This window comes from Saitoella complicata (assembly GCF_001661265.1).
Source record: "Saitoella complicata NRRL Y-17804 unplaced genomic scaffold SAICOscaffold_20, whole genome shotgun sequence".
Taxonomy (NCBI): Eukaryota; Fungi; Ascomycota; class Saitoellomycetes; order Saitoellales; family Saitoellaceae; genus Saitoella; species Saitoella complicata.
Window position 1 is genome coordinate 1 of NW_017567011.1, and position 25440 is coordinate 25440.

Consider the following 25440-nt stretch of genomic DNA (forward strand, 5'->3'; position numbering starts at 1 on the left):
ACCCTAACCCTAACCCTAACCCTAACCCTAACCCTAACCCTAACCCTAACCCTAACCCTAACCCTAACCCTAACCCTAACCCTAACCCTAACCCTAACCCTAACCCTAACCCTAACCCTAACCCTAAGTCAAACTGATCCGGCAACCCCATCTCGTGCAGGAAGTCACCCGACCCGTCGGTGGGATGCACAACCCGCCACAGAAATTGGAGGTAGTCCGTCTCGAGGATATCCGCGCAGGTAAAGCGTTGCTGGTGCGGCGGCTGTTGCAGGATGATGCTCCGAATCTGATCTGGCTTGCGGTCAAGCAGTACCATCAGGATTTCCCGGTCCAGATGCTTCTGGACCAGCACGGGAGCTCGACCAGCCTGATTGCTGGCAATTTCTGCAGCCGAGGCGCCCGGATAGGGCACCTGGACGACAAGATCGGGAAAAACGCGCACAATGGCCGAGCGCAAGAGAAATCCCCAAGTGGGCACTTGGGGGAAGTGCGAGCTGCCGTCCTTGGTCAAGATCGGGGTGTTGAAGGATTTGTTCAGCTCCAGCTTGATACTGTCACGAATTGCGTCGTCATCGCTGGCCATGTGGTTCACGACACTGAGAGCACCGTCGATGAAACATTGCATCCAGGTTTGATCAATATGGAAGAACCGGATGCTCTCTGGAGGCAAGAAGCTGGGGTCGCCGACAAGATTGTGCGTCGGGATGTCACTGAGATACAATTTGTCTAGAATCCAATTGTAGATGGTGGTCCAATCCGGAGAGTTTGCAACCAACAGATCACCCGCTGAAGTGCCATCGCTCGCACCTTGAGCGGACGCGGCGCTGGCTGCCGCCTTCTGCACTCCAGCTGCGAATGATGCTTTCGTATCACGGTTCATGTTGGACTGAGCAGAAGAACTAGACGCATTGTGACTGAAGCGTTGCCTCAGGTCGGGTATACTCTCATGCGGACCGTCGGTAAAGGACGTAGTTTGATGGAGCACGGCAGCAACACTGTGCAAATTGGACATGAAATTCTTTGTCGACTTGGCACCAATCGTGGAGTCTGCCATGATCAGAGACACCGAAGACATTCCCTGCTGGTGCAAGTACTTCCGGTGCCGCAATAGAGCAGTAACGAAGTCCTGATCTGAGCCGCCCATGAGCTTGTCCGTTTGCCACGCACATGAATAAGTGAGGTCCATGAGGCCCGTGTTCACATCGAAGATCTGATAATCTTGACCGCTATGGGACGATGCTGGCCACCCGCCCACAGCACCAGTTCGGGTTGACGTAGAGCCTGTAGGTGGGGGTGTTGCTTGAGTTGGCGACTTTGGCGTTGGAACCGGACTGAGAGGCCCACGATTCCAGGCAATAGAATTTTCGCCAGCTGGAGTGCGATAGCGTACCAACTGGTACCCATTCTTGAGCCGGCCTAGTATACTTTCCTGAAGCATGGCAGCAAGATCGTCATCATATCCGCTTTCGATGTCTGTCGCTACCAGTCCGAGTTGCTTGCATATACGTTGCTGGATTGTTTGAGGAGTGCGGAGTGAACACAATTGACCACCAATTTGCTTGTCTTTCTTGACCTGGTCGCCGATTGCCCGCATTGCTGTGTTGCTCCATAATCAGGATTTGACCATAACATAGGCGCGAGAGCGACTCACCATCCACAATGTTAACGATTTGTGGGGGTTGGCAAAGATATGTCCATCGAGTGAGCGATACAAAAGCGATTAACTCGTCGTCTGCAATTCCCGTCACTTCCAATTGGTCCACCAATTCCAAAGAAATTAGATGGACAGTCTGAGATCGAGGCTTGCTGCCTTGTCTAATGTCTGTGTTGTTCTTAGTTAACCATTGGTGCTATCGTTCATCTCGAGTGACATACCTGTTGGACCTGATCTCTTCGAGTGGACAACGCTGAATACACCAGTATCGCTGATTGCAGAAGCCGAGGTCGTCGCGATCCCTTGGGTGTTGACATCTCTCGTGTGGGCGAGAAACCTGAAGGAAGCAATGTCCGGAAACGACGAAGCTGCCGCACCGGAAGCACCCGGACTAGCAGTAGACGACGGAGCTGTCTTGATAGGAAACAGTTTCTTGAAGAGCGAAAACTTCAAGAAGATAACTTGGACTGGGATGTTAGAATCCAGGCTCGGGTCCTCTGTCTCAGGATTCTTTGCCGGGTCCGTGTACGGCGGAATGTGCACTCTGGTCGAGCCCGGTGCACTTGTTGCACGATTCGGCAAATCAAGATACTCCCTAACAGTCATCGATACCGTGTATGTCGAACTCTGCTGGGTGGTCTGCAGTCTCGAAACGCCATCTTGGACAATTGAGTTTTGATAAATCGCCGTTGGTCCGTTGAGTTGATCGGCGGTCAAGCGAAGTTCGGGATCGGTTGGGTCATTGCAATCAAACGGAAACAGGGACAACCAGGGTATCATGTCTTCCTCATCGCTGTTTCGCTCCTGGATGTTGCGAGCCCATGGCAAATGCTCGTCATTGAATATGATATGAGGAAGAACATTGGGCTGATCGACCTCCCCTTGCGGAGGATACGTACTGTGAATTTTGTTTGTATCAATTTGAAAGCGCGGCACCACGACTGTCATGCGCTGTATCAGTGATGTTGTCGCGGTTCCGCTTCCGGGTAGGTCTAGCACTTGTGTGGGCACTGGAACTTCGGTACTCAGATCGTTGGTATCGGTGAGTTGGGTGAAGGTGGCGCTCTGGCTGACGGTTATGGTATAATCCCCTCCTTTCAGCGATGGTTCGTAGAATGAATAGAGCCTCATCCACCCTGGCTGGAGCTCGTCGACATGAGTGGGTGCCTCATTCTTGGAGCTCTCATCCGTTGGCTTGACAGCAACTTTCGCTAAGTTTCTGAGGACAAGTGCTCGTGGTCCGCTCATGGTTGTCATATCGTTGGTGATGTTTCCAGTGGGAGCAGGAGTTGGGCGTGGCCAGAGAGAACGCAGCAGCCTTGAACTGACGTGTATTTCTCAAAGGTGCGGACAGCAGTCCCGGCATAGGTCAGCCGCCCATCCCCACCAGCTGACTCTTCAGCTTTACCGCGGCTGGGGAATTGTGATCACTCTCGTAGAATCCGGCCGAGGTAGAAACAGCCATATGTCATGCTCATATGCATCCGGAGCCGCGGTTGCTTTGCGATGAAGGTATCGATCATGAGTCCATGTTTAAGAGGTTCCTCGCGGGCCGCCCGCCGCCGGCCGTACGTGCACGTCAAGTGTACATGCGGCGGGCCGCCGACATTGACCCTCATAACCTTAATGATCAATGAGGTAGGTGAGAAAGAGGTGGTGATCTCATGAAAGAGGTGGTGATGTTGTCCCGACGCAGTCGCAAAGGACTGTGCTGTTAAAGGGACGGTCTTGCGCCCGAAACCCATTGTGAGAGTCGCGATCGCCTTACCTCCATCATCATGTCTGAGCAGACGGTTGCTGTGCCGATTGCACTGTCATGCTTTTGCTTGACCGAGAACAGCTGTGACCTCGCGAATGGCTATCGGATTGCCCCAATAACACAGCCAGGGTAAGTCATCTCCATCTTCGCGCATTAGATCAACCTCTCTGACAGACAAAGTTACACATTTCTGCGCTTGAGCGATGGTCTCATCGAGCCAGATATCCAGGATCCGGTTGACCTGCACTCAACACAGCCATGGAACATGAACTCGCGCATCGCCGACCTTGGGTCCGGCGCCTTGCTCGAGGACAGACTTGGCGTCTATGTTCACTGGACTTTGCCACAATTTTACCGGACAGGCTACTCTGCTGCTGGGGATGCAGCGTCTGATCTCGCCCAGCAGGCAGAGCGCCAGAGAAGGGTAATCGAGGAAATTGTTTCGTTTAGAGAACAGCATCACTGATCCTCCTTTCTGTGTGCAGGCCGGTTTTCCCCCACGTGCATCGCACGCAGCGCCGGGTGCGACCCCGGCAGGTATCACTGGGGCACCACAGTTCAGGCCAGTTCCGAACGTATGGATTGTGGTTCGAAGGCTTGATATTACGAGCGTCATCCCTTCCGGTGCACCCATTGAGCCCCTGAAGGCATGGGTTGTATTATCCGATGCATTGAGAAACATCAACGATCTTCCAGATGACGTTGATCTCCAGGTAGACGTCTCACCATTCATCAACGTGAATCCAGACGATGTGGCCGGCAAGCCTGACCAGCTCATTGAAGGCCAGTCAGAGGTGTTTCTTGGAATGAAACTTGATATACACGAATGGGAAGAGCAACATTATGACAACGTCGCCTCTCTTCATCTTACGACGATGTGTGAGTTCTTCAGTCCTCGATCGACCCAATTTGTCACTAACTGGCGAGACAGCATCTGGAAATCCGCTGTTTGCGGATTTCACTCATCAGAATATGAATGTTTTCACCATGTTGGACAATTTTGAATACCCAAATCCTACCTCGACAGACCCAAACCACAAATCTCACCTCACTCAAGCTCATGCGGACTATTTTGTCCTCGGCTATCACAGTCAAAGTCAAGACGATCCACTTATCACCGCTGGCAAACCGGCAACGGTATCCGCAGCAGGTTCTGGGACATCAGTCCACGTCACTGAGCCAACAAACTTGGACAGACTCAACACCTGTAACATGCAGCTCAAGGATCCAATTCTCAGAGATAGCAACGGCAATGCTGTTCAACGCGACGGCCAGGACGTCCAAATTCCCTGGCTGGCACAAGAGGCACAGGCCAGGCTGCTTTGCCACGCCGTCACATATGGCGTCAACTACAACAGGTCCACGCAACCGACGACCGTGCTCGCTCAACAGGCCGCGAGCGCCCTCCGTGCACAGCCTATATCTGTGGGCGTGACGCCGATTGACGCCTTGCTCGCATATAGTCGGTCGTTCCAGGACCGTGATAGCGGCCGAATGTCTGAAATGGAGAAAGACCTGCTGTTAATTTCCACGCTCTTACAAAACAACCAAGGCGACGACGATGTCGATGGACTGCAAGCAGCGGCGGATGAGCAACTCGAATTGGCATTTACAAAGGTCAACGCTGGCACGGAATGGAAATTGAAGCAGTTTCAAGATCCAAGGACAGGACCTGTACAAGCTACACCTAGCGAGGTCGGCGATCTGATCCAGATCAATGCCGTTCAACGGGCAGTGGACTACATGACGCGTCGTCAATCGATCAACTCGTGGTATCTCTTTGCATCGTGGTGGAACTGGACTGCTGCATCGTTCATCGACGAAGATATTCCCACGTATGTTGACAACTTCCGCAAATTGGCTGATCAGGTCACGCAACTGCAAAGTTTGTGGGCTACGAACGGAACTACTCCTACCAAGACCATCATAGATACGAAAGCCAAGTGTCAGACTTCGACGTCTGATCGATTCTACCAGCGGAAAGACCCGACGCTTCTGTTTGGCAATATCAGCAAGGGCTGGGATGCCGATTTTATGTCGAAGATCCCTGTTCGTCTAGACAATCAGATCTTGACAGCAAGTACCGAGGAGGTGCGTGGCTGGAAAGGCGCCTCGCAGTTCTTCGACGGCATCGTTGCGAACAAAAGGATTCCGGCGGAGCTCAAGCAATCCATGCGCACATTGCTGTCCGAGTTCCTCCAATTGAGAGAGGACAACCAAAATGACCAACCTGCGCCAGGAAAGGTCGTACCGCTCTATCATGTGGAGCCATCAATCACAACGCCTTCGAGCTCAACCAACACTACGACACCTTCCCCTCCCTCCGGGAAACAAAGCCGGGATCGCTGGAGAAACACCCAACCATGGAGACCGCTCTTCGTGGAATGGGAGGCAAAGTATTACCATATCCCTTTTGACAAATGGATACTGGGAGAGCATCACCAGTACAGCAACTGGGGTGCCAAAGTCATGAAGTACGGCTTCGACCAGGATAAAGCCATTGCACTAGGCCCAAACGAGAAACCTGACATTCGCACCGTTCGAGGACGGAATTATCTCATCCCGCAAGGAGCAAGCACTCTCAACACTCTCGTGTCACAAATCTTTGAGAACACGAACCCGTCTGTGCTTGAGAACGATTACCATTTGTCCAAGGATGAGCAGGGTACACTCCTGGATATACTTTCCGATGTCGACATCGTGTCCTTTCCCTTGACTGGCCTTACTTCTCAGCTGCTCACTCAGTTCGAAGGAAGTCACGTTAACCCTCTGGTGAGGTTACCAGGTCTTGAAAGCCGTGTTATCGCGGAAGCCAAGGACGTGTACCAAAAGGCAGTCGATGCGGCATTCAAAAATCGATCTAGACCCCCACCCGCAGACCTGGACGTCGTGATGCGCCAGATGAACTCAAGCACGACAACAACTCCATATGGCGACCTTCCAGTCGGTGATAGCGATGACCCGATGAAGCCCGTGACGCATGGGCAACTTGTCTTCACGCAGATCAACGTCATTGACAAATTTGGACAGGCCATCTCCATCGTCGACCCCGAGCCATGGCGCCTGGCGCAGAATCGGCCAATCACGCCTTGTATATCCGATACGTACTACCCAGGAATCGTGGATGACAAGAAGCCCAGTGATGCTGCTTCACAGCCAAACATTATTGTGCCGTTACCTAACAATAGTCACGCGTGTCCATTCATCTCTCTCACGCCGAGTATAAACCAACCGGCTCGATTGAACGCTCACTTTCTTTTGGACGATTCCATCACCCCGACTGCCGTTGGAGCAGGCACTGCAGGCGGTACAGCCATATCCCAAAGACCTGTCTATCGATCATGCACCGATTGGGACAATCCGGTCGTAGGATGGCTCGTCGTCAACTACGCCGACCAAGGCATTCAAGTGTTTCTTGCTGATGGGACCTTCTACCGCGAACGCCGCCGTGGAGGTCGGACAAAGGGACAAACTGTCGCATCGCGAAAATGGCTGCCGTTCGAACCTCCTGCTACGTCCATGATAGCTGATGCCAAAACGAAACAGCTCGACTTTCTCATTGAGCAACTGAAGAATGACGACTACTTCGAAGGCATGATTGCGATGTTGAACCAGTCCATTGATATGAACCAGGGGGGTAAAACACTCCCACCTCCCCCAAGTTCATATGGCGCGTACACGTCAACTATGGTTGGTAAACCTACTGTTCTCGTCAATGCTGGCTGGAGCCTCGAGCTATCGCAAGAAGCGAACAAGAGCTGGAGTACTTTGCAAAGTACAGCCGTTGAACCCAGCGCCCCTCCCGTTCCCGGGAAGCAGGCTCCAAGAACACTCCTGAAGCCCAATGGATCGTCGTGGGAATCGTGGCCAGATGCCACGCCTCGAAATCCCGTTCCGGATGACACGCAGGCAGGCGGCTATCATTTCAAAGTGAAGATTGGCGATGGAGACCGGAATTACGACGGCTTACTAGGTTTCTTTGTGCCGCGGGATGATCACGATTTCGCAGCTCATCCCGAACTGGGCGATACTGACTTCTCACGCATCTACACGTACCTCACCGAAGGCATGCCTGCCACCATGCCTGCGCCGAATGCCGATCCCCGCATCGACCTCAACGGCAGTTCAACATATTATCCGACGCTTACGCCGTACTATCAAGACCTGCTCAGCACCTCCTTCACCTCCAGCGCTATGTCCACCCAACAAGATCACGACGCCCGTCTCCGCCGCCTCCTACTGATCATCGACCCCTTTCAGCCCCTGCACGCCTACACAGCCATACTTCCCAACAAGACGCTCCAACTCGGAAATTACATCATCGAACAGGCGCTGAGCCGCATCTCGGCCTTCTGGCGCATCGGCCCTGTGCTGGTCGCGGCAGACGTGCCGGCCTTCGAGCAGACAAAAGTGCTTAAGGGCGACGAGCTGGATGAGATTGCAAAGCAGGCAGCAGCGACGGCACAGGAATCGTTATCGACGGGACAACCGCCGGCACCAAAAGTCGTGCTGCCTATATCTGCAGGCATGATGGCGCTGGCGGAGAAGCAAGGCGACAAGGCGGGACTGTGGTATCTGCAGCCGTACTGGGCTGTGCTAGATAACACTTCAAGGAGCACGATGACCCCTGGTGATGGCGTTCCGGCAAGTCCGGCTTCTTCTTCAACTTCTGCTTTACCGAATACACATTTCAACGCTCTCGGTGTTGCTCCGTCAGCGACAGCGGGTGATGCAACAACGCTCAAGTTGCAGGACGGGCCCTACTCCATGGTTGAAGGCTTTTTACAGATTTCACGACCAATATCAAGCTTAACGACCGAAAGTTGAGGGTTGGAGACACGGTAATCGGAGATACTGTCAGGTGTATCGAACCCTTCACACGCGTACGTGTTCACAGTAGCTGCAAGTTGTCGATTTATTGATCATACTGAGCTTGAAGTCTTCAGTTATGGAAAAATACCAGGGTATCGATAGCACTAAACATTCACTGTACTAAACATCTCGTTCCTGCCATGTGAACCATCTTTCCCGCTGAGTGCAGACAAGATTGCAGTCGAGAGCGCGAAGGAAAAGATTGAGTTTTCCAATGAACCACAGAAATCATGACGAGTAACAGGTAAGGAAAGTGCGGGACACCAAAACTACTGCTGATCATCGTGCGAACGTGCTTTCCAAGCTTGGCGTCGATAACACCGAATATCTTTGGAGCCGAAACGTCGAAGCTGACTGTTTCAACGGTTTAGTGAACAAAGGCCTTGGCTGTAGTTTGTACTGGTGTGGCCCTGGGGATGATTTTTACTGCATGACTCAAAATGACGAAGTAAATAAGTTGTTGTCCAACGTCTCTGTAAACGACACAGACCGGCTTCTGTTCGACAATCACGTTGCCGCCGACCAACCTCCGCTGAGAATCATGGCTATTGTGTACCCCGCGCAGAATACTATTGGGTATAACTTTACGGCGCAAAATATTGGTATTGGTTGCTCTCATTCATAAATGAGATTGCGATTGGGTTATCGGTTGCATGTCGTATCTCCACTTCGGGGTACTTGACGTTCAAATGAAGCAGCATTCCCCGTTTGCAACGACCACGAGTCAGGCCCAGCCAAGTAAAGCTCGACACCCCTACACGTACAACACGATAGAGCGAAGACACCAACATCGCAGGGAAACAGCGACAACTGTATACGACACAAATATTGAAGTCGTTCACTTGGGCCAGTAACAGGAGGTCATGAAGACAACCACGTTGTCTGTATCTACGACAAGGCGCAACCGTTGAAGCAGCTTTTTGGGTATATAACGTTGGCGCTACCCCCGTACCTGCGGCCGCGGGGATCTGGAGCTGAATCCAGACATCGCAGTACGCCCGCATGACGAGTAGCGTCGGGCGTGAACCACAGTGACTAGTATGTTTGGCACGCGACATCACACCAGACGATCAGTTGCGAAGGACAACCCTCAACATTGGATGAGGGCATGTTGTACTTGCGTACATGTGCCGAATCGTACGATACATATCCCTCAGTTGGTTATTCGCAACTGAGCTTCAGGCTTTTTCTGGCGAAGTCCCAGGCCTTTCGGAGTCAGTGGCTGAGTGTCTTAATCGACTGGATGACCGAGGGCCTCTCGAAGCGGCAGAGTGGTCCTGACGTGCTTGATCAGGAGTTCATGGTGGCCACGCAGCATTTCGTCTTTGCGGGATAACCACCAATTCAGCTTGTGTCGATGTTCGGCTTCCTGCAAAACCGTGCCGGACATTCTGAGTGGGTAAGCCGCGCCCAAAACCAGATCGCGATCCATGATGAGACGGACCCCCTGCTGGGTGCGATGGTACAATCGAGGGATCTGCTCCATGGAGGTGGTGGTGCCTTGGTAGCCGACTTCTGATCCCTCCAGACTCCGCGTGGTAGCCTTGCTCGAGACCTCCTTTTTGCCCAAGTTGAACAGCATCAATCGCCAGTTGTGGACGATGCCAGAGGTCGTGCTTCTCTCCTGCCTCTTCCATCGCCGACAGAGCCTGCGGAGAATTTCGTCCAGAGTGTTGGTGTTGCTGCTGCAAAGAATTCCCGTCGCGGAGCCGACAGGCCTCTCGGAACACCAGCAGCTGAGCGCAGTAGATCATACCCCACGGAGAACTACAGAGGACTGTTGAAGCTACCGGGCACCTTCCAGCCCATGGAAATGCGGTTGACTGCCACCATGGCGCAGTACGACAGCAGGGGCGACTCGAAGCGGTACCCGGGTAGGTCCTGTCGGATCATCGTCATGCTCCATTTCAGCACGGCCGATCTCAGCCCTTCTTTGTCGTCCGCATCGGCCGCTGCTTTCAAGCATTCTTCGAAATCCATCCACTGCTCTTTCGTGCCGCTGAACAATGGGTTCTCTTCCCGTAACCCATCCTCGTCCTCTTCGTCGCTGCCGCCGCCTGTGGAAACGCATCCGATCTCACCAGCGTTGGGAGTAACTATAGCCGAAGCAAGCGCGTAAACGGTCTTAAATATTTAAGAGACAGATCGGCTCCCTTATGTTGCAATTGTAAACTATATTGCAACTGAGAGTAGGACCTCAACCTCAAATCATGGGCTGAGGTTCCACCCCACGTATCCTCATAACGTTAACACCACACTTCATTCCGAGACACGTCTCTATGACTTCACACCTGTGTCGAATACGGCCGCGGCCCGCGGCCCGCACCCCTAACCCAGCTGCGCGGTTTTATCGATTTCTGGTGAGCGCGTCCCCGGCGGCCGATTGCGAGCGATGTGGTCTGTGCGCGGTCACTTGCTCGGTTATCAATGAATCCTATAGCCAGGGTACCATGCGTAAGATGAACGGGTCAAAGCTAGCTATAGTTAGGGAGGGCGACTGTAATCGCGATCATGATCTAATCCTGCTCAAAATCTACAGAGGTTTGACTATCCCCAACATGTACGCTTGATTCCTTGATTCAAAATCCTTAACAATTATGCTCTGTGGCGCGGCAACGTCCGTGCGTTCCCGTCCGGCGTGAAGTCTGAGCGTGCCGTGGGTCACAGCAGCCATCGACGCCGTGACCGAGCTCCAACATGCCGCTCTTAAAAGACCCCCGAACTTCTCCGCCTCAGTTCCCCATCTTGTTTCACCCATTCCCGTCCGCTTCGAGCCCGCTCACTGCACCTTGGTTATAAAAGCCGTCTGCCTGGCAAACACCATGTTGTCAACGGTCCCAATCGCTCGTTATCACAACCTACTTGCTTCCTCGCTATGAACACCAAAGCTTTCATCCTCGTGAACGCCATGGCCTTCCTCGGTAGGTACGCCGTCGAAGCAGCTTACTACCCTCGATTCAACACCACGCTCACCAACACGACTGCGACGTGCACCAGCGTTAGTCTTACTACGCAGAATGGGCAAGGCGGCGCTGTCGTTCTCCCTGTCTCTACCCCTAATGCGGGCGTCGGCTTCGGGTCTGTTGTTGTTGCGGAACAAACCAATATCGTTGTTGCTACATCCACTGTTACAGCAGTAGCAGCTACGACGGAGACGCTCTACGTTACCATCACCAACAGCCAAGCCAACTACATCCCTCCCAGCACTCCTGCCGGTCCTGCCTGTTACGCGCCCGTTGTAACTTATTGCGGGTCAGAGGTTACGCTCTCCCCCTCCACCACCCAGATCTCCGTGCCCTGGACTTCGTGCTCGGGCCAAAGTACCTGGGTGGGAGAGTATACGTTTGAGGCTGTCTATACCCCCACTACGTACCTCGTCGAAAACGTCGTTGCTGGAGTGACTGTGCAGGCTACCGTGGAGATCCCCTTGACCGGCACGCGTCCCGAGAACACGTTCGTCACGCCTGCAAGCCCTTCCAAAGCACCCTTTTCCAGTCGCTTCCCTGTCGGCAGTTACGCTAATTCCTCCGCTCCCGCAACATCTCCCTCCGGAACCGCTCTCAGTCCTACACCTACCTCGACTACTTCGCAAGTTGCCTTGGTCGATGACGTTGGTTCAACAACCTTCACGCCTCCTACAAGCACTTATGAAACCGTGGTCGTTTACTCTGCCTCCGCTACCCAGAGTGCCGCCGCTGGGGAGCCGATCACCATCATCATCGCCCCTAATATTGTGACCGCTGTGAACCTCGTGAGTCCTCGCATGACGTTCAGTGCTTCAGCCCGTCAGCTAACCAGTGGCCCGTGAACAGTGCGAACAGTTCGGCACTAGCCTCAACACTGAGCTTCAGCAATGCGTGATTCAGACGAACCAGCAAACCAACATCGGTACCGAGAACGGCGGGTCCCAGAGCAATTCAAACAGTGGCATCGTCGTTAGGGATCTCGAGGCTGGGGCCGTCAAACGGAGCAGCGTGGCCTCCCATGGCCTCGTTGCGGTAGTCGTTGCTCCCAGCACAGCCAACATTGCCGATCTCGTGAGTACTCCGTACAGAGCGTGCTGAGTGGCCCTGCTGACCTTTGACATTTGACAGTGTGCTCGAGTCGGTGGAAAGTGGGACGCCCAGCGGTGTTTCGTTCCAACGAGTCAGTAGACCACTGTGTAGGTAAAGGGAATGGCGGGTCCCATGCTGACTCGAATAGCGGTTCAGTCCGTGCAATGTTTCTTGCAATTGGTAAAAGATACAATTAAAGTCCTTCACGGAATTTACTTTAAATTATCGCCGCAATTCCCAGTTAGGGAGCTTCTTTGCAGCTGCAGTTCAGGTTCCCGCACTTTAAATTACGCGCATGTATGCAATGCGCTGCTGAACTGATCTGAAACAGAGAATAAGTCAGGCCGGGTGGATCGACCGATGTACCCATTTCCCACGTAGGAGAAGAGACCTCAAGCACAGCACCGGTGAGCTCGAGAGTACATCCAGCCAAAGAGAGATCGGTTGTTTGAATAAGTTACAAGTAAAAGGGTGTCTTTTTCTCTCGTTCTTGCCTCGCAGTACGGAGCGCTGTAGCTGCATCCCAACTCAATCACCGAGTGGGTGCCCGTAGTCGGATGCATATGCCCGGATCAATGAGACACTCAACTACCGTAGCACTGGCATTTTATACCACAGAAAAGGTCCCTTCTCTACATCACGTCTCGGACGAAGGAGAGTAAGGCGAGGAGGGACCATTCAGTCATTGCTCGCCGAAGGGATCAAGCGCAATGCGTGCATACACATCTGGAGACGGAGAATTCGACAAAGCATCGGAAGCCAGACCTTGTCAAGGCCGCTTAAGCCGACAAAGAAATGGAAAGCACAGGGAGGTGATAAGAGTGAACACGGACAACAACTTGGAGGAAGAGCGAAGGAGGAAGGACATTCTAGTTAACGCTTTCCTGACCGAAGAGTGCGCGGCCTAGTCCGGCAAATTCGTGGTATACCTTCTACTATGCCTCAAGTTCAGTTTGTCCTGAGTAAGGAGAGAGGGGGCAGCCCGATAGGCGGCGTGTGTGAAAAGACAGGCATGACTGGCAAAGGATGTGCTTCCTCGGTGATCCGCACTGGCTGCCGTGATCTCCTTCTCCTTCCTCATCGGCCTCCTCATCTTCGTCGACAGTATCCTCAACCCTGTTCTCACACCCTTTAGAGATGCAAACATCATGTGAGGCTTCATCTTCACGGGTCTTTCCTCTCAGTGCAAACCGGTTTCCAGTTGTCGTACACTCCGTTCTGTGAGGGTCTTGGCTGTCGGTACACTCGGCATTGGATCCTGGCTTTTCTGGGGTAAAACGCTCAGGATCCTGAGGGTGGCTTTGTAATTCTCTGTGGTGTGGCGCTCATTGTGTCCGTCTTGGACGCGATAGTGCAAATGTGACGAATCCTCGCGGTGCTGGCCGTAGAATAAGGCGATCACAAAAGGCTCCTTTCACTGTGGGAGCAGATGCCCCTACCACCAAACCTCCTACCCGCTTCACCGATGACTCGTGAATCGGCACCGGAAAACCCAGTCAGAGCCTCACAACAGTCCCAAAATGTGTATGGAATCACGGAAGACCTATCCGTGCCCCTCCTATACTCGCATCATGAAGATTTTAACGCCCAGTATGTTTTCACCCGGGAGCCGACGCACCGATACGCTGTTCCACCCACGGTCATTGACCCCCTCAAGCACTGGGAGGAAATGGAGCCGGAAACTCACCGGCTAGCGGCCGGCGCGTTACGAAATGATTATGGAGGTATTCGACAAGATCACCAGAGACTCGATTCGGAGTTCCATGAGGTGGAGGGTGGTGCACGGAAAGACTCGTTACACGCTCTGGAACCGCCTACGCACAGGTGACCGGTGCTAACGAAGGCCCGTACGTCGTTGCTGGTGCTTCCCTGAAACACTTTGAGCCATTACTTGATCTGCTGAAGCTTTATTTACGTTGCTCGTAGGTCACTGGTTGTTTTTCGCATTTAGGAGATCTACGCACGCATTGTCGAGGACAGTGCACTTGGTGGGTTGTAAGAAGATAAAATGATTGTACATAACACCGATACTAAAACCTCAACTCAGCACGTCGCTTCGCCTCGTTTCGTCACTCCGGGAAAGAACGAAAAAACAAATAGAAAGCCAGACCAAGAAGACGTGGAAGCCTTCATGTTTCTTACTCGAGGAAGATTCTGCCGACCGAACCGCCGACCGAACCGCTGTTAGAGTTGCTCTGGTCCCCGCCGTTCTCGGAACCAAAGTTGCCCTGCTGGTTCTGCTGTGCGACACACTGCTGGAGCTGAGTGTTATACACTCCACCGATCTGAGCGCACTATCAGAGGGTCAATGGTTAGCAAGGACTGTTAACGAACATGATATCGCCCAAGAGCAAGAACTCACGAGATTAGCGGCAGCGGCAGTGTTGGGAGCGGCAACGATCGTAACGGAGTTTGCGGAGGGAGCGTCATGGCGTCCAGGAGACCTGGCAACGATACCCCCGTTGGAATTGCTCTGAGACCCTCCGTTCGCGGTACCAAAGTTGCTCTGCTGGTTCTGCTGGGCGACACACTGCTGGAGCTGAGTGTTGAACTTTCCACCGATCTGAGCGCACTATCAGAGGGTCAAAGGTTAGCAAGGAACTGTTAACGAGCACGATATCGCCCAAGAGCAAGAACTCACGAGATCAGCGGCAGTGGCAGTGTTGGGAGCAACGACTACCGCAACGGGGCCTGCAGGGGGAGGAGCGTCATGGCGTCCAGGAGACCTGGCAACGATACCCCCGTTGGAGTTGGTCTGGTCCCCACCGTTATAGGTACCAACGTTGGTCTGCTGGTTCTGCTGGACGACGCACTGCTGGAGCTGAGTGTTGAACTTTCCACCGAGTTGGGCGCACTGGATTTCATTTGTTAGAGGAACTGAACATCCGTCCACTCTCGTGTAAGAACTCACAAGGTTGATGCCAGTTGCGACGTTAGGAGCAACGATGATCGAAACAGAGCTACCAGCTTGATGCTTCGGTGCCCCAGCCTCCGGAACGGGAGTGGCGGAGACCAATGAAACGCCAGCGAGGAGGGCGGTGACGACGGTCGAAAGCTGCATATCGAGTTGAGCGGTTGGTGTTGAAGTAAGTGGTGGTGATGTCTGTAGCGAACTGTGCTGCGAGAGGATGGTGAACCAACAACACGGAGAGGAGGCCGTCCTTTTATAGACTTTCCAAGAATGAGGGACGGGGTCGGTCAAACATGCTCAAGCAGGTCAGAGCGGACAACTGACCAACTGCAACAATGGTCTCGGAGGTCACGAGAGAAGTGAATTCCTTAAAATCCCACAACGATGAACTCCGTGAGCCGTGGACAAGGTCATGCTAGGTCTTCCGAGGTAACGTCTTTCACGGCCGAACGGCCGAGGGAAGTCCTTGGGCCGGTCCCTCGTCGGGTCGAAAGCGTTTGGAAGCTCCTGGTGTAGTGTAGTGTTAAGAGCGGCTGATGTGAGCGGAAGTGTCGAGCAAAACCCTGACGGGCTGTATGTTTAAGAGAGGCGGTGCGGCTCATCTCATACCATCTCTTGTCAACCGCATCCCCAGCCACATGGGCCGTAAGAATAACCGTAATAACAATCACGGCCGAGATATGGGCCACGCCACGCAGGAAAGCCGAGGCAATGAAAAGCGGGGACGGATTCTGGAGGTGAGATCGTCCTTGCATATACAGCCTTCTGAAGCTTAGAGATGCCCTTCAATTCGTCGATTGCCTAATACGTCATGAAGCACGCTCCACTGGCCGGAGCTGTAACCACATGATGTAAACACACAGAATGTCCAGACGGAAAGGTAGTAACTCGGTTGAGCGTTCGTTATGTGAGGAGTAGCATCGAGTCAACTCGAAGGATTGCTTGTCTTGCTCGGCTCGGCGTTGCCCTTCACGCTGACTCAAACGGGGTGACCTTAGAGACATACTGCGCCCGGTCTGGTCCTCCTCCGATACAATTACCTCTTAAAGGCCGACGACCACATGACGAACGGGTGTGGGCGTGGGCTGCCTTGCAGTTCGGGCGGTCTACGACAACGATCGAGATGTGGATTCGCTCCGCATCTAAATTTACTCGTAAGTAGCTGCAGCGGTTCCCTCCTTCTCGAGAAGTTTTCGTCATCGAGTAATGCGACGTACGCTGAGAACGTGCACGTGCTGTCACAATTAGCCGACGTCGTATGCAGACATACGCGGGCATAAAGCTCTGAAACATATGCGGTCTCGGAATTTTGTTCCCGCCCGCGCCGATTTCGATGCCCGTCGGCCATTGTTGCCATTGCCGCGACCTTAAGGGGAGTTTTGAAAGCCGTGGCCAGCTGCAGATGAGGGGCAAGAGTTATGTGCCGCCTCTTGAAACTTCAAAGAACGGCATACAAGTTGTACGAGAAGAAAGTGAATGACCGTGCCGACTGGAAAGGGAAAAAAAAACCGCCAAGACCAGAAATTACAGTGAATTTCGAGATGATCAAATTCCAGTGCACGTGTATTTCATCGCTTTCCGCTCCTTAACGTTGGCGCTACCCCCGTACCTGCGGCCGCGGGGATCTGGAGCTGAATCCAGACATCGCAGTACGCCCGCATGACGAGTAGCCAAGGTGGAGGTACTGCGGCCGCGGAGTTCCTTACCCATCTACTTTGGTAATTCGTATAAAGGCCATTTGCAGCTGCAGATCAGAATCTACGCATGACTCATGGCATTGGCATGAGCTTTAAGGAAAACCTTTAAGGGAAGTAGGAGCGGGAACCACTGGAATGTGCGGGTGATATATCGGAGACAGGCCACATTAGTTGTGAACCCGAAAGAGAAATGAGTTTCCCCACTTATGGAGGCGTCTGGACCGCACAAGTGGTTCAGTATGATACACGAGGGCCGAGGCCGGGCCCTTCTTCCACCTCAATGCGTCGGTAATTCTTGCTCGGTATCTTCACGTTGCGCTCTGGTCTGTCTCCACAAAACTTCACTCGTCTCTTCGAGGTAAATGCGGTACACGGGAATGGGAATGATCTCGGAGGGATCGTTCGTGGTGATACAGGCTAGGCACGACTGGATCTCGTTCAAGTCACAACTGGATTGGTTCGGGGAACGAGGTCGGCGACGGAAAGAATCTGGGAGACAGCATTTGGTATTGGTTGGAGTATCGTAGTTTCTGTAGTTTCCGTTTGAAACATGACATCGATTTTGTGTCCGGGCAGGGCTTCTTCGCGATGACGAGCCCGATGACGTCCCATCTCCAAAGCGAGTACTTGTTCATGCCCGGGCCCGGTCGGGATGTGAAGACGATCTAGCGAAAAGACAGCCTGTCTGTTCGGACGCCCGAGAAAGCCGCGATCGTGTTTTGTTGGTCAAACCTGCGTTGTGACTGTTGTTCTTCGTTAGGCGATCAGCTTCGGGTTTCCGAAGCTTGAGAAGCAGGGCGTCGGCAACACTGTTGGCGTATGATACGGTCAGAAACCACCCTCAGACAACCAAATGAATAGAGTGCCCTTTGGCAGACCAGCGCTAGACGAGGAGAGGCTTGCTGCCGAAAACGAGCATGCAGGACCTTTGAAGAAGCAATCCAGAGGGGGGAGGAGGTGTTGTTCGTGTGACTCTTCATGACAGTAGGAGTTGAGGGATGGGCTACGGCTGTGCTTTTCTTTTGCTTAAGTAGAGCATCAAAGATGGCCTTGGATAGAGGCGAGGGGCATTGAAAGTTCTGTGAACTTTTTTCTTGGCTTTATCGGTGGAGGAGGTCGTATGACGAGGGCCCCTTGAGGGAGAAAGCACGAAACGAATGACGCTGCGTATGAATTGGGGGAGACAGCAGCGACCATGTGATAGGTGAATTTGACAATACCTGCCTGCAGACATTACCCAAAAAGTAATACCCAGAGGTTTCGACTCTGTGAAGAATTTCACTCCTCCATACAAGAACTCGCACGCTCTTCCTCGTCCCCGCCCTTTCCAGAGAGAGCCACCAGACCCTGTAGCACGGCTTCATCGGTTCTCGCTATGAGGGCCAAGAGAGCCGCCAAACTGTCACCGTGAGCGACAACGGCTGACGGAAGCAAAGCCAGTTGCTTCAATCCGATCTTGTCCAACCTCGTGACGCATATGTGCGGCACAACGAAGAGCACGCTGACCGGCAGCGCGGACGTGAGCGACCTGAACTTCCTCGCACGCTCGACGCGCTTTTTTAGCGCAGACACCCACCGGCCACCATGTTCGGGGGACGCGCGGACGGCCCAAGGCTCTTCGAGAAGTCGCCGAAGCACGTAACGCGAACGTGTTCTGTCGTCATTGAAATTTACACCTTGTGTCACGGAGTCGCGAACCTGTCGTAGGCCGCACCCAGAGTCCAATAGACGCAGTTCGTTCGGATGGACAGCGCATGGTCTACAGCCGCGAGCCGGTCCAGGCAACGAATATTGCTGCAATGCCACGAGTGTCTTCCAGTCCATCGACGTGCTCGCAAGAGATGCTGGGCATGTCGCGAACGTCCAGCATCTGGAGGTCGGACATGCGTTTCGAGAATTCCCTTTCGTCGACTCCGCACAACGATTCGAGCAATTCCTCGATTGCTCGATTGGCGTGTCTCGTCTGTCCGCAGGCTGACCTATGCATCGTTCCCCTTCCTGAACTACCTTCATCCGTCGCCTTTGCATGATACCGCACGAGTGGGTCCGCCTCGTACCTCGACGATAGACTTATCTGACGACCGGGCTAGGCTTAGAAGTGCGATCTTTTACGATAAGGGTGAGCGATAACCAACCGTATACAGGCCGCTGCTGAACTTGATGAGCAGATCCGGCAAATATTTCAGGCTGAGAAGGTCGTAGCACTCGAATGCGCGAAAGACGGTGGCGATGATCGTGGCCACGCGCTCTGGAGCATCTTGATCAAGGTCCTCGTCCGAAGTAAGAGCTGTCACAACTTTGGTCAAGTCGGCCAGCTGGGGGGTTCCGACGACGTCAGCTAAACGCGGCCTGTTGTGGTGAAGTCATGCATGGGTGACGTCGCTTAATAGGACGTTATGTGCAGCCATATAATTGATTAATTGCCCGACATAAAAGAATACTGCCGCCGCACTTGCCGCACTTCGATACATAATCCGCTCCTATCACGGCGCATCATACCCGACTTTGGCACAAAAGGCTGCGTTCGCGAAAGGCGGCACCTAGCTGCTTGATTGACGTTGACGGACGCTACAGAATACCAGAGAGTAGAATTAGGGTTAGGGTTACTAGAGATTTCATTTGTTCTCACTTGAACCGCATGCTAAGAGTCTTACGCACTGAAGAAGTCTGTTGTGTTCCCTGGCATCCTACTCTCTGTGGGAAATTTGGTCATTGTTTCACAGTCGGGTCGATATGGCGACCGAATGCGTGGGAAAATGTTTCACCGAACACTTTGCGTACATGCTACGAACGTGGACTTGCGAGAGAGAATCGTCTTAAATGCGGCCATCGCTACAACCCGAAGCCACCACCTTTCATGTACGTTCTCGGAAACAATACTTAGCTGACAGCAGCTCTTCCCTCCTGACCAACGCAAGCTTCTGCTCGTTGCCGTCCCGTCTCTCGTGCGGCGCGCGCTTCGAACTACCAACCGCGGCCTGAGTGCATGACTTTTCCAAAACGCCCGAACGGTCCGTTAGCCATTTAAGATGTCTGCATTCTCCCTGTTGAACGTCTGGAGATCTTCAGTTATCGCCGGTGCCAATGTCTCATCTGGCCTGGCCTCCTCGTCAGTCCTCTGCTTCACCCGGAACCATTTCATAGACCTCTTGTCACGGAACAGTGTTTGAAGTAGACACGGTTGAAAGTCACTCCCTTCTTTACCGCCAAACACCTTATGTACCGTACCAAGGTGTCTCTTCACATTGCCTTGATTCTCGCTCAGACCTTAACCACAGTGCAAACAACTCCAACCATCATGAACACGAAGATATGCAAGAGCTTCAACGGGCTGGTCTTGCACAGGAGGATGCTGCACTTCATCCAACAACTTCCCATTCCGCAAAACGGTCTTGAATATTCTTGAGGGCAGGACCTTTCAGGTGATGAGGGGCAGAGCCGAAATGATTCTTTATTGAGTTTCCACTATTATAGCCAACACCAGACTGGCAACGGATGCCTATATCACAACTCCCAAGCCACGTTCAAGGTGTAAGGGCTCCATCCTTTGGTAACTAGATGACAATGGGCCTAAGGGACAGGAAAAGAACGAGGATGGAGTACGACGATGAGGGGGTACGGCGACGAGAGTACGACAACGAGGGAGTAGGCTGGAAGCTGTAGGCTGTAGGCTGAACGACGACGAGGGAGGACGACGACGAGGGAGTAGGCTGTAGGAACTTAGCAGGTTAGTGCGCAGATCCCCGGAGGGCATGGGCCGTCCCCGCATCCGCCGATCGTTCCCATAGACGGGTTTGCGGCGCCCCAAACGGACGGCCCATGCCATCGGCCGTCGATGTACTAGTAATAGGGCACAACAAGTAAGGTTGAGAAGCACGTAAGAAAGATCACAAACGTATCATAGTATCAGTTGTATCTATCAATGGCATTCTACGCCCATTATGACTGCTGTACGGAATGACAAACGCCTAACCCAAGAAACGATGTCCGGTAATGCCCCCTTTGTAGTTCTCCATAACATACAAATGATTTCTCAAATCACTTCAAATAACATGGAATGCCGTACACGACTGGCGCCGCTCCGTTCAAATACTTCAATGTACACTCATCCCTGGACAACGCCACCGCTCGCACCAAAGAAGTTTTCTCCTCCGCATCCGTCCTCTTGGAATGCTTCTTCGTCTCGTCCTCTTTCAGCAAACCCCATCTTTCGAGTACTTTAACACTGAAAAGGTCGATGTCTTTATCCGTAACATCCCACAGATTGGCGACAAGCGTGGGACACCCGGCGATGACATAACTCAGCGCAGTTCCTGAAGGCTCGAAGTCACCAGCTTCTTTCAGTTCACCACTGCTACAACCCATAAGTAAAGTAACGGCACATTTTTTCAGACGATTCAGGGCAGCTGATCGAAGGTACTGTTCGCCAGAGCCGTGTCCCATGTAAATAAAAATATCCGGAGATGTCAGCGCACGTCGGTACTCCTCTTCCATGGGTGTACGTCCGATGATTCCCGTCCATCCAGGAAGATTGGAAAACTTGTCAGCGAAGACCTTCTGTGTGTTTACGAGGTCTCCTGAAGGGTTGAGAATGAAACTTCCACTTTCCTTGCGGACCACGACATCACCAGTCTGTCGGTCGCCATTGCAAGATTCGTCGTCATCCGAATCTTCCTCTGGCCCAGAAAGACGCTGCAGTCGTTCGCGCAGAGCTGCCAAAGAGGGTAATCGCGAGACCGACTGACCTCGCATGACTGGCAAAGACTCCCAAGGGAACATTTGCACTGACTTATCCAGGATCAGAATCAGGTGTGCCTCTTCGTGATCTTTCACCTTCCCGAGTGCTTCGTGATATGAGCGAAGTGCTTCTTGGAGATCCACCACCATCTGGTCGATGTCGACTTCGTCGTAGGCGATGGGTTCGCCATGAAACTGGTAGATGTCGAGAACGAAATATATGATGTCTTCCAAAAGCTCCGCAGTTTTGTCCTCGTCATTTTCCACGTCACTTGCCGGCGGAGGGCCCAGCGCGATGAAGAGCTCTAGGAGGCGGGCGTCGATATCACCAACAGCCTTTGACTTCCGTCCGCGGCAGAAAGGAAGGTGTTTTGACATAATTTGCGCGAAGGATGCACGAAATCGGGCAAACAACTTCGCATCGCTCTTGCGGTTGTTGAAAATGCCCTTGAACCCTCCCAGCCAACAGAGCTCGATGTTCTCCAACAACACCTTCAATCGTGCATCCAGAGCTATACGCTCGTTCCACCAAGCCAACTTGGTTTCTCGATCTCTGATGTCCTTCGCTCTCTTCGTACTTGCGTTACTGGACGACAAGACATCCTTAAGCTCCTTGAGTGCTGTCTCGTACGAGAAGTCCATATCCTCGTCATCATTGCCAGCATGTCTGTTTAACGGAAGCCTCAGCACCAATGGAGCTTGCCCGGACTGAACACTACCAATGTACAATTCCGTCAAGTCTTCGCTGAGCGTAACGGAAATCACCATCCAGTTGGATGGGATGATGTCGATGAAATCCTGCTGGAAGTGTGGAACATCGCCGGGAGGAGGCCTTGTAGGAGTCCCATCCAGTGCGCGAGAGGAAGGAGCAGATGAGCGGAGCGGAGTAGTAGGGTCAACCGCAGCAAGCCTCATGTGAGTTGGCCATCCCAGATCGAAGTCCTTCCCCCTTACGCTCTGCAACTGCTCACGTAATCTCTCTTCAGCTTCAAAGAACGCTCGTTCACGACCGAGTGTGATGCCTTTGGAACTGTCGAGGAAGTAATGCACAACACTCGGACGAGCCGGATGACCTTGAGAAGGCAAAGCGATCGCGTAATGGAGAACCATGATTGACCCCAATAAGGACGACAACGCCTGCACGGTAGTAGCTGGACAGGTCTTGGTGGCGCTTTTGAACACCTCGACAAGGGCATCTCGAGACTTTGACAACAGTGAACCTATCTCAGACGGAGCCCCTAGTGATTTGCTCGCAGCAGTGCGACGACTCTTTGCAGGTGTCTTGGCGGCCTTGACCTTTGGTGATGACTTATCGCTTGTTGCGTGTTGAATGCTAGGCAACGAGATTGCGGCATCTTGAAGCACACAAAGTACGGGATCAGACCGCAGCAAATCTACAGCTTGCAGAAACATCACCTTTGCTTCCGCCAGCCTTTGCAGCACGATGTCCTGGTCACCACCGGTCTGATGCAAGGCTTCTTGCAACTGCGTGTGTGCATCATCGAATTGCCCCTGTACCGCAAGCTTCAGACCTAGCGCGCGTAAGACTTCCGCCTTCATCTTAGAAAGCGTAGTGGATTCACTCATCAATGACGCGTCTTTGGCGGACCGCTTCTTTTTAGCAGGCGAGATCTGCATGTTGTTCATGGCACCCATGACAGCATCCAGCGGCTTCATCTCATCCATGCCCTGCACGAAACTCGAACTCATCAACTGCGTCAAGGTTTTGTCAGCAGCGAGGTAAGACGCGACCTGAGCATCCTCATTGCCCAGGCGGCCGTGGTAGCCGGCTATCGACATGGACAGCTGCACGCTCTCCTTCATGTTCTCCAGTTGGTGTCGCAAGTTGGACGCTTCCTCCAAGACCTGCTTAGCCATGTCGAGGTTTCCTGATCGCGCATGCAAGTCACCCAAAACCGATAGGATACGTGCCACATCAACATTCGCATTGGCAAACCTAGCTGCTTCAAGAGCCACCTGGAAGTAATGTTGCGCTGCTTTGGGTGTTCCACGATGGACGTACAGCTCGCCCATAAGTACATTGACGTTCAACCACGCACTCACAATCGGCCAATAAAACTGTGCCATCTGAGCATCCTCATCGAGATACCTCGAAGCGGATTTCGGCTTCTCCGACGCGTCCGACTTCGGCTCCGCAAAGGGATTATCCTCCATCGCATCCGAGGCCACAGTCTCAAGAAGTTTCTCCTTCCGCGACAACATCGCCGCATTTTTCAACGCCCTCTTCAATAACCTCATCGCATGATCCGCATGCAGCGTCGCCTCAACCGCACCCCCACTCTCAAACAATATTCTCGAAAGCGTATACGCCGCACTCGCAATCAAGTATATCCGCATCGTTTTTCTCTGCGCTTTGAGCTTTCCATGGACCCCCTCCTCAAGATCCGCCAGATTATCGGCAAGAGCACCAGCGGCACGGTAATGCTCACGACTCTTATCCACGTTTCCTATGGAGACCAGGTATTCACAATACGCCAGTTCCCAGGCGATCATAGCCGACGCCGAGCACTTTGCTTCCTTCACGTACGACTGACTCTTAGCGAAGACCATCCCAGCTTTTCCGGTATACCCAACTCTGCAGTACTGCAATCCCAACGCAGCACTCAACTCGACATAATCGCTCCTTGTTTCCGCAGTAGAAGCATTCTTCCGGATGTGTATCATGAGTTTCAAGACACTCAGCCGCTGAAACGGCAAAGACTTGAAACCACACAAATCTTTCAACATCCCCAGCTGCCCGAACAACGCTTCGGGATCTTCGACGTGCTCGGCGACGGTATCATGGATTTTCCTGGCTACAGCGTCCTCGGATGGAAGTAACGCATTCTTCCACACACGCAGAGCCGCGGTGAGACCTTCGACATCAGGTTCGTCTCGTAGATATCCAATCTGTACGATCCAACCTTTCAGGGAGCCCAAGACGACCTGTGCATACCTTTTCAACCCCTCATCATCCCCCAACTCACCCTCCTCCAGCCTGTCAACAACCTTCCCCGCCACCGCAACGACATCAAACGGCACCGAAATCGGAACATCATCAGCGACGAACCGCAAGAGCTTACTCATCACCCTCCCCCTCCTAACCGGGCACTTCCCCACCTCATAACACTTCAACGCCTCATACGCCAACCCAACCGCATTTCTCATCATCCCCACATTCGTAACGGCAACACCACCACGATTAATAACCCTGAACTGCCACTCCAACACCGCTCCTCTCATCCCCGTATCCAATTTATCCATCCCCGGCAACGCCAACGACGCGTCAGGAGAGATGTGAACGGAGATTTTGGTGGCTTCGCTAATGAAGCGGGCAAGCGTCTCCCTCTCCTTCCCACTCCACCCCTCAACCAACGCCACCCTCCCAAACACATCCCCATCCCCATCCCCCTCCATCTCTCCCTTTCCCTCCCCTCTACCACCAACACCAGAGTCAAACAACATCCCCAACCCGTCCCACCTCGAAACCCTCGCCTCCTCCAAATTCCCAGCCGCATACAAACAATAACTCAACAACTCCAACTTCTTCGTCACCCTCCCCACATCCGTATCACCAACCACCCTCGCAACCTCGACGCTACTCCTCAGAAACGGGATCGCCTCTGCGCGTCTGTTGGCGTTGTGCAGTAGAACCGCAATATTGAAGAAGGTGTTCGAGAGGTACGTCCCTGTTGCTATTGGGAGAGTGGGAATGGTAGCGAGGGTCGTGCATCGCGTCAACATCTCATGCGCCT

At 53.0% G+C, this 25440-nt stretch overlaps 10 protein-coding genes across 10 annotated transcripts; 3 read left to right on the forward strand and 7 right to left on the reverse strand.

Moving 5' to 3' along the window:
* Positions 1-168: 168 nt before the first annotated feature.
* On the reverse strand, positions 169-2911 carry SAICODRAFT_26731 (uncharacterized protein; the record flags this gene model as incomplete). Its single annotated transcript, XM_019166972.1, has 3 exons — positions 169-1596; positions 1652-1822; positions 1876-2911. Coding segments are annotated over 3 exons (2635 nt in total), but the record flags the coding sequence as incomplete, so codon positions are not given.
* A 521-nt stretch (positions 2912-3432) lies between these two features.
* SAICODRAFT_8951 (uncharacterized protein) lies at positions 3433-8240 on the forward strand (the record flags this gene model as incomplete). Its single annotated transcript, XM_019171639.1, has 4 exons — positions 3433-3542; positions 3594-3837; positions 3899-4292; positions 4345-8240. The coding sequence occupies 4 exons, from the start codon at positions 3433-3435 to the stop codon at positions 8238-8240; spliced, it is 4644 nt and encodes a 1547-aa protein (XP_019022402.1).
* Positions 8241-8719: 479 nt separating this feature from the next.
* Positions 8720-9463, reverse strand: SAICODRAFT_154107 (uncharacterized protein). Its single transcript, XM_019165567.1, has one exon. The coding sequence runs from the start codon at positions 9341-9343 to the stop codon at positions 8870-8872; it is 474 nt and encodes a 157-aa protein (XP_019022403.1). The 5' UTR covers positions 9344-9463; the 3' UTR covers positions 8720-8869.
* Positions 9464-9516: 53 nt separating this feature from the next.
* Positions 9517-10191, reverse strand: SAICODRAFT_26733 (uncharacterized protein; the record flags this gene model as incomplete). Its single annotated transcript, XM_019166973.1, has 2 exons — positions 9517-10021; positions 10076-10191. 2 exons carry the CDS (start codon positions 10189-10191, stop codon positions 9517-9519), a joined length of 621 nt encoding a protein of 206 aa, XP_019022404.1.
* Positions 10192-10815: 624 nt separating this feature from the next.
* On the forward strand, positions 10816-12522 carry SAICODRAFT_72590 (uncharacterized protein). The gene is made up of 3 exons (XM_019170785.1): positions 10816-12036; positions 12098-12322; positions 12380-12522. Exons 1-3 carry the CDS (start codon positions 11161-11163, stop codon positions 12437-12439), a joined length of 1161 nt encoding a protein of 386 aa, XP_019022405.1. The 5' UTR covers positions 10816-11160; the 3' UTR covers positions 12440-12522.
* An 816-nt stretch (positions 12523-13338) lies between these two features.
* SAICODRAFT_31258 (uncharacterized protein) lies at positions 13339-14288 on the forward strand. The gene has a single exon (XM_019167881.1). The coding sequence runs from the start codon at positions 13806-13808 to the stop codon at positions 14166-14168; it is 363 nt and encodes a 120-aa protein (XP_019022406.1). The 5' UTR covers positions 13339-13805; the 3' UTR covers positions 14169-14288.
* A 357-nt stretch (positions 14289-14645) lies between these two features.
* On the reverse strand, positions 14646-15401 carry SAICODRAFT_36364 (uncharacterized protein; the record flags this gene model as incomplete). Its single annotated transcript, XM_019168494.1, has 2 exons — positions 14646-14912; positions 14982-15401. 2 exons carry the CDS (start codon positions 15399-15401, stop codon positions 14646-14648), a joined length of 687 nt encoding a protein of 228 aa, XP_019022407.1.
* Positions 15402-15531: 130 nt separating this feature from the next.
* On the reverse strand, positions 15532-16113 carry SAICODRAFT_154123 (uncharacterized protein). The gene has a single exon (XM_019165568.1). The coding sequence runs from the start codon at positions 16004-16006 to the stop codon at positions 15662-15664; it is 345 nt and encodes a 114-aa protein (XP_019022408.1). The 5' UTR covers positions 16007-16113; the 3' UTR covers positions 15532-15661.
* Positions 16114-18226: 2113 nt separating this feature from the next.
* On the reverse strand, positions 18227-18982 carry SAICODRAFT_226840 (uncharacterized protein; the record flags this gene model as incomplete). The annotated part of the gene is made up of 1 exon (XM_019166623.1): positions 18227-18982. Exon 1 carries the CDS (start codon positions 18974-18976, stop codon positions 18227-18229), a length of 750 nt encoding a protein of 249 aa, XP_019022409.1. The 5' UTR covers positions 18977-18982.
* Positions 18983-20986: 2004 nt separating this feature from the next.
* SAICODRAFT_60129 (uncharacterized protein) lies at positions 20987-22600 on the reverse strand (the record flags this gene model as incomplete). The annotated part of the gene is made up of 1 exon (XM_019169735.1): positions 20987-22600. One exon carries the CDS (start codon positions 22598-22600, stop codon positions 20987-20989), a length of 1614 nt encoding a protein of 537 aa, XP_019022410.1.
* Between the last annotated feature and the right edge of the window lie 2840 nt (positions 22601-25440).